We start from the raw sequence: 15191 nt of genomic DNA, 5'->3' as shown, positions 1-15191 counted from the left end.
TTCATGCAAGGTTTATATCTGCGCTATGATCATTATATTAAAGAGAACTGCTTTTAATTTTATTTAATACATATCTTAAAACCTTCGACACCTGGTATGACCGTGAACCCTCGATTGTAATATGATATATATATATATGTATAAAATTGTTAATATCAACAACAGCAATAATAATAACAATAATAATAATAATAGTAATGATGATGATAACACCATTTATTTTGAAACACTAACCCTAGAAGTATGTATACAGTTATGACCACATTTCATTATCACTGGTTAAGCGAAACACACAAAGTGCTCAGTTTACAAGAACTTAAATATCTGCTCAGTTTACCGTTATGGACGAATGCCCGCAGTACTCCGACAAACAGCAGAGCCCAGAGCAGTTCAATACAAAGAAAATCCATCATACTTTCTCTCCCTCGATAAACCATCAAAGATCTGTGTATCACAGAGAGTGATAATCAGTGTTGTCTGTAAAGCCAAAGTCGTCCTTAATGAGGACGCCTCACAAACCACTGTTTACAAACCAAACGGGCCTTGTGTGATAAATGTAGCTTTGATCAGGACACATTGGATTGGCCCATTGTTTTCACTTATATGGACTGCCCATTTGTCGTGAGCAGTTATAGGGACTGCCCACGACAGACTCTTTGCCTAAACCACCGGTCGGTCTAATCTGTCCTGTTGTTCCTCTGTAAGCAGCCACGGAGAAGAGGGAAGTTGAAGTGAAGTAACACAGAGCAGTGAAGAGAAACTGAGTCTTAGACACAATGAAGCATCCACTGCAGCTGCTGCCTCTGCTTTTCACAAATATTGATCTATGAAGTTGTTTTTTTGTTATTTCCTGATTGTCTTTAGATGACATAGTAGGTCAGTAGCTACTACCTGTGACTGTCAGGTCCCAGCTAAACTCACAGCAGACCACAGTTGAAGGTTCAACGTTCAGGTTTACCAGCTTTAACCAGGCGTCCCTGTTTGCCTCACATTAACTGGGAAGCTCGCACTGTGAACTAAGCAGGTAAAAATAAAAGGAAAAAAGTGACAATGAAAACAATTTAAACACGACCTCACCATTAATCTCCCTCCATCATCCGTGGAGGGACGCAGTTGTTCCACTGCCTCCTTTAGCTCCATTTAAAGATCTTCAGTATATTTCAAATATATCTGATAACATCAATATAATCTCCAAATCTAAAGGTATGAAAAAGCACTGAGGGTGCTTATTGAGCCACTGCGGAAAGTCCCTAAAGTGAAAGCAACAGCTGTGTTATAGCTCAAATATATGAAGGCGTGGTTGTAGCGATGCCTCCAATCACTGCCAGACCCAGTCTTCCTGGAATGAAGCGTCTAACCAAGTTTTGCTTTTCAATGAGCATAAAACAAAATATTAACGTCACACTGAGGTTACTGAGTGAGTTTCATTTTGAATGTTTATCAAAGGAGGGACAGAGAAGGTCCCGCCCACCAACCCTAAGATCAAGTTTGTTGATCAGCGGCAAATTCCAACAGTTATTCTGTGATTATAATTCTCAAATTAAATGCAGAGAAAGGGCTCGAACTTTGGACGCCTCTGAAGGTCAAAGGTCTGTTTAAAACCCTCACACTGCTCGTATAAACAGGACAGGGTGGGTTTAAAAACAAACGCGGTGGAGAATAAGGAGAAACACGCAAACATTTGTTCATAGTCCTGATACATACACACAGTCAACATATTTGTACTTGACTGGAATGCAGTTCAGCTGCTGGGTGAAGAGAATTATCACGGTCAGTGTTTCATGGAATAGACTGGTTAGAGCTTCACTTCCATTCAACCTACATCAGATCTCTACGTATACGTCCTCCCTCTGTTTGTACAAACACATTCACATATTTTTGCATATAATCTGGATTTTCTGATCCAGAAATCCAGTCTTCATAATGACACAGCTGCCGTGCGAGCAGACTCACATTGAAACTGCTGCCACTTTGTTACTGAATGATATGAAAAAATGCTGCATTTGCCTCTACAGTGTTTTTGTTTATTCAAAGTAATCATATAAAATCAATGAGAACAACAGAGAAATTTTCAAATGAAATTCAGATACCTGAAATTCTACTTAAGTACAGTAATGAAGTATTTTTATTTCACTACTTCCCACATCTGGTCTTATCATGTTACAGCAGAGGATTTTCAGTTTCTCCTCTGTTGTTATCTCTCATCTTATATCTCTCTCCTTTGTGTGATGGCTCTGCACAGTCAGAGCAAATAAACCAAGAGGATTGGTGATTGTCAGTTATCTCTAGCTCTTTTTTGAACAGGAGAGATGTTTATTTATGGACTTCTACTTTTTATGAGAGAAATACTCTTCAATCATATTTAATAAAAACGGAGTGGTGAATCAGTACCATGCTACAGACACCACTATGAAATAACATAAACCTAATAAAATGGGATTTATAATTCCAAATAATGTTTCCAACAATGTTTTTAAAATGTAAAGATGTAGAAATGGACTACATCATGTTAGCTAGTCGACTCTATTTAACATTGAAACCAGGTGAAACAGTATCATAGGTTAAAATGCTTTAAAAAGTGAGAACAGAAATGTCACATCAACAATAAAACAACATATTTAATTAATAAAAGTAAGACTAAACAAAGAAATCATGGAAGAAACTTCAGAAAATGTACAGTGATCAACACGATATGCTTCATATGCTTCATTCATCACACCTGCCTATGAGGTGTAATCCCATTGACTGTGTGTAAGAAAGCAGAGGGTCTCACTCTCTCACTCTTTCTGACAGCAACAGGATTCATTAAGAAAAAAAAGAGGCTCTTGGGCAAAAAGAAAGTAAAGCAGTAAGTTTTGTTTTACAAGAAATGAGAGAGGGGGAGGGCTACAACTGTAGCAGTCTCAGAACTGTGTCTGTGAGTATAAAAAAAAAGCACTGCTCTTATAAACAAAATGTTTGTCACATTTTGTAACATTTATGATGTTTATTCTGCTCTTTAATTGTCTTTGATAAACCCAGAGCGTTGGCTCACAGGAGGAGTGTTTGAATGGGATATGTACAAAGGAGAGTAAAGGGAATGTGTTTGCAGTATGCAGTATAAGTGCAGCTGTAGCTGTATATAAAAAACTGTATATAAGAAAAACTCTAAGACAGAAAAGGAAAAGTAACGCAGTAAGTTTCGTTTTACTCTAAATGAAGTGGGAGGGAGTGTTGGTCTACACTGTGCAGAAGTCTGTCAGACAGAAATGGCAGAACATTTTTTTTCTGTTCACAGAAGACAAACATATATAACAGCTTATATTTGGTGGCCTTCTAGAGGTAAGAGGTCAGACAGACTATCTTATAAATAGTACAGACATTTATGTCTGTGTTTGTAACATTTGTGACATTTATTCTAGTCTTTAGTTGTATTTAATAAACCTAGGGTGTTGGCTCACAGGAGTTGCAGTACTTTATTGGAAAGTCAGTCTGTAAGAAACCCCCGAGGAGTCACACATCAGTCCTTCATTAAAAAGCATCTTCACTGTTATCACCCTGTCTAAATCTGTCCCTGTGCTTCCTTCCTCCTGTTTCTGCATGAACACATGTAAAAACTGCCTTCAGTACCTTCACCTCACTTCACTTGGCACAGCTTCTAATAACCCTGGGACTATGTGTGAACAGCATGAGGACAGGCTGTAGTTGTCCTCATGCTGTCTGTCCCTGCTGAAGCAGGCTGCTCTGTGCTTAATCATTTTCAAACCTTCAACACAGTGATGAGTCACATTTTAAGAATCCATTGAGCATTAAACTGCATCAGGGCTGACTGTGCATATGAATTTGGCAACAAACCCTTTCTGATTCTGAATGATCAGATATGTTTTTGTTTGTTCTTCAAACTGTTTTCTTTTCTCTTGTTGTTTTCTTCATTAGGCAATAACTTTATTCTGCACATTTAGACTTTCAAAATAGCATTTTGAGGTTAATCTCGAAATTTTGACTGAACAGTAATATTTTTCTTACTGTAACCTTAGCTGAACTTAAAAACGGACGTATAAATCAGGCTTTTTATTAGTTATGTGATGACTTCAAAATTCTTAAGAAAATATCAGATAAACTCTGACAGTAAACCTTTAAGTGTTTAGAATCAAAGATAAAAGGGTTTTTTTGGTTCTTAAAACTCAGTTTGTTTCTCTAAGACAGCAGTGAAAACTAAATGAAAGGTAACAAATTATAGAAATAAGTGTTTGTGGTTGGAAGCTATTCTGAGCTCTGCTACACTTTCCTGTCCATTCAACAGAGAACATCGAAGATGGTTGCCTGATATTCTCTGTTGGATCAGCATTATAAGGTAACCTGTGTGCTTGCATATGTGTGGTAACGTCCCTCTGTGGTTATCAGAATATTCTTGATGAAATGTTATAATTAGGGATGGGTACCGGTGTCATGATGGCACCGGTTCTGACATAAACGGTAGTAACCAGACCGAAAAGCAGCGCACATTTCGGTGCTTTTTTTTTTTCCTGAGCCAATTCTAGCCAATCATTTTACGTTTCCGAGGATAGTAGGCGGGCCCAGGTACGTACGTTCTTTTAGAGCAGAGCTACAGATTAAAAATGCCCAAGGCGAAGCGGTCAAAAGTCTGGCTGTACTTCACAGCTAAAGATGTAAACTCAGCAGCCTGCAACAAGTGCTTTAAGCTGATACTGTGATACTGTCAAAGGAGGTAACACCTCAAATCTGATGAAACACCTGGCGACGCATAGCGTTTTTTTTTAAGATGCACCTTATTTGATAGCTTGCTGCGGGTGTGGTGCCTGTTATCGGACCCGGAGTTAGCAACATCCCCCAAAAACCGAAGAGTAGAGTCCTGGCCCCTAGCCCTGTCAGTGTAGCAGAAATGATGAGGATGATGATGGCAGCAGCAGCAGCCGTTCTCCTCTGCGTGAGTAGCTTAATGTTGTTCGTGTGTAATTTACGTTGAGTAGGCTAACCATGTTATTACATTAATGCATGTAAGGTGAACTAGCAAACACCGTCGTAGTTACATGCGGCTGTCTTCTTGTTTGATGGCAGATACTCCCTTCACCCTGGCCAAAAAGGCTAAAATTGTCATGATTCGGCTGTGTGGCAGGCAGGAAGTGGACCCAAACGCAAGCTCACAGAGGCAGGAACGAACTCAAAACACAGCTTTATTGCTGGAAGGAAACGATGAAACAAACTGATAAGAAACTACACTGGGAAACAATACACTAGGACACAGAGAAACACACGGCCATGAATGAGGGAGAACGCGACACAGAGCTGAGGGAGACACAGACATAAATACACAGAGGGTTAACGAGGGAAGTGGGAGCACACGGGGAACACAGGTGACATTGATAATCATAGCAAGACACGGCAGGAGTAAACGCAACACTGACGGCAGACTGTCAAAGTAAAACAGGAAGTACACAGAGGTTCAGACAGGAGGAGAGGGAGCACGGGGAGAGCACAGACATAACGGGCTGGGGAAAACATGGAATAAAACACAAGGAGAGACGAGGGCTCACAGATACACAGAGGGGCACACAGGGGGTAAGAGTCACAAGGGGAAAACACATAAGGAACAACGTAACAGAGCAACCCAGGAAGCATGGCCTAAATAAGGAACAAAATACAAAAATACATGAAAACCAAGAATACTGGGCCAACATGACATCAATGACCAAAAGAAAAAGTGGAAAACAGTTAAACATGAGAGGTTTTTGGACAAAATTTGTGTTTTTTCCATTGTTTAAGCGCTGCTTCCAGCCAAGAGTGAGACCATATATGCCCTATAGCTGCAGAAAAGGCTAACATTGTTATCTTTTTACAAAAAAAACCCAGCTAAACATGAGAGGTTTTTGGACCAATTGTGTGTTCTCCATTCTTTAAGCACCGGTTCAGCACCGTTTAAGCACCGGCACCATTTCAAAAGTACCGGTTTGGCACCGGTATCGGATAAAACCTAAATGATACCCATTCCTAGTTATAATAATGTAACACTCGTGTATCTTAAATTCACGCATGCTCAGTCGTCCAGGTACGTTTCAGGTGAACTGCAGGTTTAAGAGGCATTTCCAGTGGAAATGGGCAGACATGTCCTGAGTGTAACCCTGTATAACATCCACAGAACTTAAAAAGAGGTTATATTCACACGATACGGTAACATTATGTTGAAGCGCAGTATGTATTACTACACGAGGCTCCAGCCGTAATGCTACAACAATCCATCAAGCGGTGTGGCTTTATAGCTTACCAAAGTCGTACTAAAACATTTTTTGAAGGATTTTTGAGCACCGTGTACCACATAAAATCAGTCCGAGGTCAGTGAGCACAACCAGAATTCATACATAAGGCACACCGGATTATAAGGGGCATTGTCGATTTTTCAGAAAATCAAGAGATTTTAAGAGTGCCTTATTTTCCAAAAAACACGGTAACAACGAAAGCCTGCTTGCATGTTCTACAAAAAATTATGCTTTGTTGTGTATCTGACGGACAAAAGCCAAACCATTTCCACATCACTGAAGTTGCAGCATTTTTACAGACCAATTCTGGTTCATCTGTTTCATTCAATGATCCGCTTTCGCCCCTCTGCTTCTCATTCTCCGTTGCCGCCGCGCTTTTTCCGCCATGTGCGTATGAAAACAAAGGCACTGCGCATGCACGTTTTACCCATATTCTATCGCGATAATTCATTTTATTATCATTGCCTAACATTACGCCGGTATTACCATGAACAGAATGATATGGCCCAGCACTAGTCTGAATTAGTCTTCAGTATGGACTTTAATTTAATGGAATTCACCAAACACCATTTTTAAACTCTGTTTTTTCGGGTGCTGGTGACAGAGCTCCACCCAGCACCACACATGCCTGAAACATCCAATAAAAGTGGCCCTGATGTGTGTAATGCTTCGTTGTTTATAATTTAATACCTAACAGAAAGGTATGAAGGGCCCATTTGTTAAGGTTGTGCAGTTCTTAAAGCACATGGATCAAGTCCACATTCAGCGGGCTGAAGTATGATGTAACAGGAGTGCAGTGATTGTGATTAATCAGAGGATGATCCCTGCAGCTCCAGGCGCAGCTCGCACAGAGCAGACAGATACTCTTCATTGTCCTTGTCACAGTTCAGAGCTTCCTCATAAAACTCAGCAGCTTTCTTCCTGTTGCCCTCAGCTCTGGCCACCTGACCCAGCAGAGCGAGAGCCTCGCCATCACCTGGATTCCTTGACAGACGTTTCTCAGCGATCTTCTTCAGTTTCTGCAGGAAAGATGGAGGAACAAAGAAAGATGAATTTCTGTGGATTTAAAGTAACTGACTTTCATTTTCAGTGACTTTCTCAGACCAGGACTTAAAAAATATTTAATGTCTAACTCAAGACATATGAGTACAGCTGCTCCCAGCTTTAAACCACAGAACAGGACTGATTCATGCTGGTTGGCAGGTGAGAGAAAGGACAGCTGTGGAAACGATCCAGACCCCACTCCCTCAGTACTGTGCTGAGATGTTGTGTGGAAGCAGTGTACACTGAGTGTGCTTAATCAGATTACAGCCAGGGTCTATATGAAGGTCATGGAGAGCCAGTCCCTGTTCAGCAGGTGGGGGTTTCTGCTGAAGTACTCAAAATACGCGCAAATAGCCGGACCTTGTTTGTGTTAGTGAATTTTGGCCCTACACAGAGATAAAGGAGTAATCCTTTTATGGACAAACCAAAGATCACATACAAAGTTTTCTTTGAGTCTAAAATCATCGTCCACCACCTGGACTGCTGAAAATGTCCACCTGACAGATTAGCCTCCCTCTGACTTCACGTCCTGCTAATGAAAATGGTCCAGAGGTGCAGCAGACAGGAGACTTGGTCTCAGCACATTTTGACCATAAACCACTGATTAGACTTTAATCACATAACCTTTAGCGCTCACCTTAGCACAGACTTTCTTCTCATATTTCTTCACAGGAATCAGGAGACCCTGCAGACAGGACACAAGAGGAGGCAGATTAATAACACGGATGTTGGATTTGTGATTGTCATTTATGCTTAGAAATATCTACCCATATATGCTTAGAGTTTTAGAATCAGTTGTAGATTGGTAGAGGTGTATAATCGATTGTGTAGTGATAGGATGTGTGATCTTCAGTAGGCTGTAAAAGGCTTTGTGTGCATTCCAGAGCATTCTGGTATTCACACCCACATTCTTGGAGCATGGGAGTTTTATTGTTTTATGGTAGGATAAACTTGTCTATATCTGTTTTAGGCTAAGTGCCTTTTGTTTAGATGAACTGCTGGACTTCCAGACCAGCAGGTTTAGGGGTGACACTCTGACACACACACACACACGCTTACACAACGCACAGGCACGGTACTCTTTGTGTATATGTATACGTCATATGTTAATGTTAATGAACCTATGCATATTCATGTCACCTCAAAAGAGCAGTGTTATGGGAGAGCGGATGAGAGCAACTGGGGTCAAGCGAAGGAACGGCATTTGTCCGGTTCTCTCCAGTGCACGAGAAACATGAAGAACTTCGTGTCTTGCTTCGCTGTGTAATTACATTGTCTTCAACGTTCCAGCGAATAGGTTCAAGCTACAAACCTATCAAAGGATATAACTGATTAGTCATTAATAACATTCAAGTGTGAGGGTGTATGTTCTGATTGTTTACTGCCATATGGACCTCTGGATTTGGGCTCATTTAGCCTGAATTCTTATTGTACAGCAGGGGTGTCAAACTTTAATCGTAAGTGGGCCGGATCAGTGAAACATATTTAACTGTTTTCCTACATGATGAAAGAAATGGACCTGTGACAAAGAGGCAAATCTGTAATAGGAGCATTTCTTTGTTTATTACCTAATTGCTTTGTGTGAATGGCCATAAGGGAGGTTTTTATCAGTACTAAAAACTGTAACACTGAAAACACAGTTAAAAGTCCAGAATTTCTGCTTGTGCTTGTTTGTGGTGATCAGCAGATCAAACAAGTTAAGAATTATAAATGGCGTCAAGCACACATTCAGGCCTGTGAGACTCATTTAGGCAACATCCACACTAGCCCGGATAGATTTGAAAATGGTGTTTTCTTCTGAAAACGCTCTGCGTCCACGCTATTGTTTTCAGTCATTTTCACAGGGTTGCACGTCCACAATGAAATGGCCAAAAACACTTATGTTCCTGTACTGTACATGCGTGAAACGCAAGACGATTCAACCTGCCTCATTTCTGTCTGCTGTTTATTTACATTCCAGCTCTTTGAAACATCGTGCAAAATGTTGAGGCAAAGCACAAAGTCTTTTAAATGGACTAACAATGAGGTGGAGTTGTTGCTGCGAGAAACACAAAAGCACAAAGTTGCTATCAGGAAAAAAGAAAGAAAAAGCTTACAGTGAAGATGGAAGGCCAAAACAGAGAGAAAAAGATGCGTTTTTAAAAGAAAACGTATTAATGTGGACATGGCCTTAGACACTCAGACACTGAGTTGTGGTCCGTGCCTTAAACATGAGATTTAAGGCATGGATTCTTTTCCATGCCTGGCAGCTCCACCTCCATCATCCATTGTCCAGTGCTTCCATTAAGACGAGCTACTGCAGGGACTTTTTACTCATTTAGTAAAATGATACGTGACTTATGTGGATTTCGGATGTCGATTTTTTTCAACTTAGTGCATACATCTACTGCCTTTTAGCAAAAAAGCAGTTTTCTCCAGATCTCTTCTGATACAACTTTCTTGGAAGGGACACCAAAGATTCCCAAGACAGCCGAGGATTATAATCTTTCCAGAGTGTGCTGGAAAAATGAGGACATTCTCGTGTAACGCATGTTTCAAACACCTAGGAGACATCCAGGTGAAAGAGCAGCAGCTCTACTCTGAGCTCCTCATGAATGATAAAACTCCTCACCCCACCTCCAAGGCTAAGTACCTAGACACTTTTCAGAGGAGGGTCGTTCCTGCTAGGATCGTTTATCTTATTCTTTCAGTCGCTGCCCACAACTCGTGGCTATAGGTTAGGGTGTACTGACCAGTAAATAAACAGAGTCAACTCTACAACAACAAACCAGTACAGCTGCTGTGTCCACTGCTTTATTCTGGGACATGTTTTGCCCTTCAGGGCTCTGTGCTGGTCATGTGACAGAGTTTTGAGGTCCTGTGATTCACGTTCCAATGAATACTAGTTTTAATCATATTTCATTCGATTGCTTTGCACCTCTTAACCAACCTTGGTGTAGTGAACGATGGCTTGAGCTTCATTTCTTCTGTGATAGTAATAGAAGTCACCATAGCGCTGATGGATAGCCTGAGAAAGGCTTTCATCACACTCTGGTAACTTCAACAAGCACTGCTGGAAAATCTCCTCTGCCCTGAGAAACAAAGAGATGATCATGATGATGACAAACATGCTCCGAGCAAAAAGACAAGAGTCACTGCTGCTTTCTACAGAGGAGTACCTTCTGAAATTCCTTTCCTCTGCATACAGCAGTGCCAGGTCAGCCCACGCAAGATGAAAGGTCGGCTTTATCTTAACAGCCATTTCAAATTCACGAATACAACAATGCCTCCAGTACCGCACCTCTCCTGTGGAGCCGGAAATCATGGTTTATCTTTGAGTTTGACAATAACTGGACCTTCAGACATGCAGTATGTTTGTGTATACTTTGGCTGCTGAAGGGCTTGTGGCTCTGCTCAGCAATCTTCTTCCTCTTGTAGCACAGCGCCAGCTGGTGGTGGATGAAAGATGACTGGGTGGTCCTCTTCAGCGCTCGCTCCAACATATCAATAGACTCATCCAGTTGATACTGAAACAACATTTAATGGTAATTTTTACAAAATTAGTAAAAAACTAAAGAAGAATGCCTCAATCCTGGAAAAGCACCTCAACAATTACTGAATCTCCCGGAGGAACCCACCCGAGGGATTAATAAAGTTTCATCTAATCTAACAATTTAGTGGAAACATTAACTTCCTCTGTCTTCACTGAAGGAAGGAACTCAGAACCACTAAATTAAGCCTAAAAAACTTTAGTAATCTGTCATTTCAGTCTCAAGCATGATTCAGGTCACTGGTCAGAATAAAATAATAAAGATTTTACTATTTCTGAATCAGGAGAATTCAGGAAGGTGAAACTACAGATAAAAGGACAGAAACATCAGATCAGAATTAGAGAATGGGAAACGCAGCCCAACCAGCACGGCTCATTTAAGAAAAGGCAGAGTTAGTCTTTAACAACGATCACAGATAATCTAAAAACTCTGTTTTTAAAATGTACGGAGCTGCCATCTTTCACAGCCTTCTTTGGAGCTGATTAGGGGTCAGGGTGCATGCTTTACCTTTTTTAAATAAAGGATCTTCATGGACCTGTGCACTGACTCTTATATTACATGATCCTGGCAGAATCACATTATCTGTGGCTGCATGAGTAGTAAGCATTTATAATATCTTACATTCAGACCTACATGATTACGAACGTATTTTCCTACGTAGCGGCTGACATGAGGGTTGTCAGGATCAGTTTTCAGTGCTTTCTTCAGCAGACACTCAGCCTCTTCGTATTTCTTATAGGCTCCAAGCTTCACAGCCAGCATCGACTGCAGAACAGCATCATCAGGGTTGAGCTCCAGGGCAAAGTGAAGCTGTTTGATGGATGGAGGCTCCTCAGTTTCCTCTGTTTTCTAAAACCCACTGCAGATGAGAAACGCGTTAGTCTACTGTGAACTGCTGAGAACCACACCCAAATTAGTTGCTGGATCTTTTTAGACACTGATGCATTGGCTGTTTTCTAAAACAATATAAACATAATAAATTAATTAACTGATATCAGACTTATAAAACTGACCTCTTCTGTCCGAAAGAGGGCGATGGCGTAGCCGGCATTCCACTCAGTGTCATCAGTCTGTATCTCAAGTGCTTTACGAAAACTGTCAACGGCTTTTAAGTAGTAAGATTTTGACAACTTGAGGTAGGTCCAGGCTTGTTCTCGGTACACCTCTGGAAGGAGACTTCCTGAGGAACCAGTGGGATACTTCACCTGCAGACAGAGAAGGTTCAGCTGCAGTCAGTGGTTCAGAAGCATGTGATCTATAACATTTGATCTGATTGGTGTACATACCAGTATGTCCTCGACTCTCTGACAGTAGCTTTGTGACTGTGCAAAGTCTCCATCATGGTATTTCAGCCAGGCCATGTCTCCATACGTCACAATGAGCCGCCTCTCACTCTCATCACCGTAACTCTCCCTGATAGTCTCCTCTGATTGGTTTAAAAGTTACAGCGCTTCCTCTTGTTGATCCTGAAGATACCTGAGGACCAACAGGTCATCAACAGATGTTCAACAGCTGATGTTTACAACACCTGACAAGATGTTGTATCTGTATCTGATTGGTGTTTTAAAATGTGTTTCAGAATCGACTGGATGAAGCTATTGATATGTTTAAGCGAGGCCTGAGAAGGGATGATGAATCAGCTTTCTTTCACCACCAGCTGGCTCTGTGCTACAGGCAGAAGAAAATTGCTGAACAATTCCACAAGCCCTGGAGCAACATAGGTACACAGAAATATACTGACCATGAAAAAAGACCATCTGCATGTATTCTTTCACTACATCCATGATTCTCCTCTGTGGTCTTCCTCATTCATCCTGTTTGGAGCTTAATGTTCAACATCCTTTATCTATTAAAATTACAGAAGGGTAAGAAAATAATCATCAGAGCAGGAATCATGATAAATAGATTACCAGTACATAAAAACATATCATTTGCATAATTTCTCTGATAACGCTGCATTGGATGGGTTTATTAACGGTAGGCTGAAATTGTACTACAGTCTGCTGATGAGGAACTGTTTTTAGTGTTGAATAAAAAGACGTCCACAATCTGTATATGAATTGTCATTAAAACCATAGAGATTATTACTGTAAACAGTGTTGGGTAAGTTACTTTAAATTAGTAACTTAGTTACATTACTAGCTACTTCTCTAAAAAAGTAACTCAGTTACTTCAAGTTACTCGTTACTTTCAGAGTAACTAGTTACTAGGGAAAGTAACTTTGGTTTTACTCAGAATTCTCTTGTTAATGTGTTGCTTCCGTAACTGGATACCCAGCCAGACTGCCAGTCTTCTAGCTTGCTTACTTGCCACAAGTGCACTGTGCCACCTACCAATAGAAAGGAAAAAATAATGCCCACATTTCCACGAGAGAAATCCCACGCCTGGACCGTCGTTGACCGCCGCCATGATTCTAGCCTGCTTTTTACATCCAACACAAAAACTGCAGTCGTTGTGCTTTTGATTGTACTCAGAACTTGGAAATTCTGCCTTCTGAATAGGAAGATGTAGGTAACACCAGACTGCAGATGAGCTGCATACAGAGCTGGACTGGGACAAAAAAATCGTCCCGGGCATTTTGACTAGAGACCGGCCCACCATTATAGGAAAAATCATAAAGCCTTTGAATGAAAATAAACACTGTTGTGACAGTGATGTACACTGTTCTGATGGTATATATGTATCAATCTATCAATTGTTTGTTGTAAGACTCAGATAATTTTTTTTTTAAAGCGAGACATTTTAAATGAGAATAATAAAGAAAAGTATTTCCTTGTCCCCCCCTTTCCCTGTTAATGCCCTACCTGGCCCCCTGGCAACACTTTGCTAGACCCGCCCCTGCACAGTTACCAGCTGTCAGCTACATAGAAAAGGATCCTGGTGTTATTTGTCTCTCAGAAACAGCTCATAACTTCCCTTCAACTCATTCATGTCATCCAGGTCATCGTAGTCAAAGGAGTTTGCAAAGAAAAGCGTCTGGACTTCTTTAAGTTGCTTGAAGACGTTTCACCTCTCATCCGAGAAGCTTCTACAGTTCTAAGGTCAAATGGCCGAGAGTCCCAGATTTAAACCCAGTGGGAGTATCCCCCCAAAGAGGGACAAAGGACCCCCTGGTGATCCTCTAATCACATGCGACAAGGTGTGAAAGCGGGTGTGGTACCTAATCAGCCAGGGTTTCGGGTGAGCTCATTGTGAAACCTGGCCCCACCCTATCATGTGATTTCCTGAGGTCAGATGGCCCAGGATGTGAGTGGGTGTTAAGGCGTCTGGGGAGGGAACTCAAAACTGGATTATAGATGGCAGACAGTTGGTGTCGTAAACCACCGCCTCTGTTCAAAGATGGTCGCTCACAGTGGACATAGATGGCCTCTTTCACTCCTCTTTCAAACCATCTGTCCTCTCTGTCCAATATGTGAACATTGGCATCCTCGAAAGAGTGACCTTTATCCTTAAGATGCAGGTGGACTGCTGAGTCTTGTCCCGTGGAGGTGGCTCTTCTATGTTGTGCCATGCGCTTGTGAAGTGGCTGTTTGGTCTCTCCAATGTAGAGGTCCGGGCATTCCTCGCTGCACTGTACAGCATACACCACGTTGTTCAGTCTGTGTTTTGGAGTTTTGTCTTTCGGGTGAACCAGTTTGTGTCTGAGTGTGTTGCTGGGTCTGAAGACCATCTATCTATCACACTGCCATCTATAATCCAGTTTTGAGTTCCCTCACCAGACGCCTTAACGCCCACTCACATCCTGGGCCATCTGACCTCAGGAAATCACATGATAGGGTGGGGCCAGGTTTCACAATGAGCTCACCCGAAACCCTGGCTGATTAGGTACCACACCCGCTTTCACACCTTGTCGCATGTGATTAGAGGATCACCAGGGGGTCCTTTGTCCCTCTTTGGGGGGATACTCCCACTGGGTTTAAATCTGGGACTCTCGGCCATTTGACCTTAGAACTGAAGAAGCTTCTCGGATGAGAGGTGAAACGTCTTCAAGCAACTCAAAGAAGTCCAGACGCTTTTCTTTGCAAACTCCTTTGACTAAAAGGTAAACCTGTTTCTCCATCACCTGTTCAGCTCTGATGATTCAGTAAGGACATCTCCTGGTTTCATCTGCATGTTTCCCTCTCACCAGATAACCAAACCGATATCATGACCAGCAGCTTTACAGCTGTGGCTCCAGCAAACATCAGCTGATACTAGAAATTAATATTAAATAAATTCTAACAACAGCTGATCAAGCTTAAACGTGCTGCTGTTGTTTAACGCGACATCCGCTGGTTTCCTCTTTCTGGCGCAAAGTGGGCGATAAATAAACAAGAGAGAAAAGCCGATCAGCTGATCATTGATCAGTTTCGTGATTGAAGTA

The 15191-nt window shown here is 41.5% G+C and overlaps 1 protein-coding gene across 1 annotated transcript; it reads right to left on the bottom strand.

The window, feature by feature from the left end:
- Window positions 1-6776: 6776 nt before the first annotated feature.
- On the bottom strand, window positions 6777-12270 carry LOC100702506 (interferon-induced protein with tetratricopeptide repeats 5; the record flags this gene model as incomplete). The annotated part of the gene is made up of 8 exons (XM_019357048.2): window positions 6777-7273; window positions 7936-7983; window positions 10228-10369; window positions 10457-10583; window positions 10663-10804; window positions 11462-11670; window positions 11829-12033; window positions 12115-12270. Coding segments are annotated over 8 exons (1242 nt in total), but the record flags the coding sequence as incomplete, so codon positions are not given.
- Window positions 12271-15191: the final 2921 nt, after the last annotated feature.

The sequence above is a fragment of the Oreochromis niloticus genome, linkage group LG3 (genome assembly GCF_001858045.2).
Source record: "Oreochromis niloticus isolate F11D_XX linkage group LG3, O_niloticus_UMD_NMBU, whole genome shotgun sequence".
In the NCBI taxonomy this organism is placed as follows: Eukaryota; Metazoa; Chordata; class Actinopteri; order Cichliformes; family Cichlidae; genus Oreochromis; species Oreochromis niloticus.
Note: the sequence above shows the minus strand (reverse complement) of the source record. Positions and strands in the feature narration are given on the sequence as shown.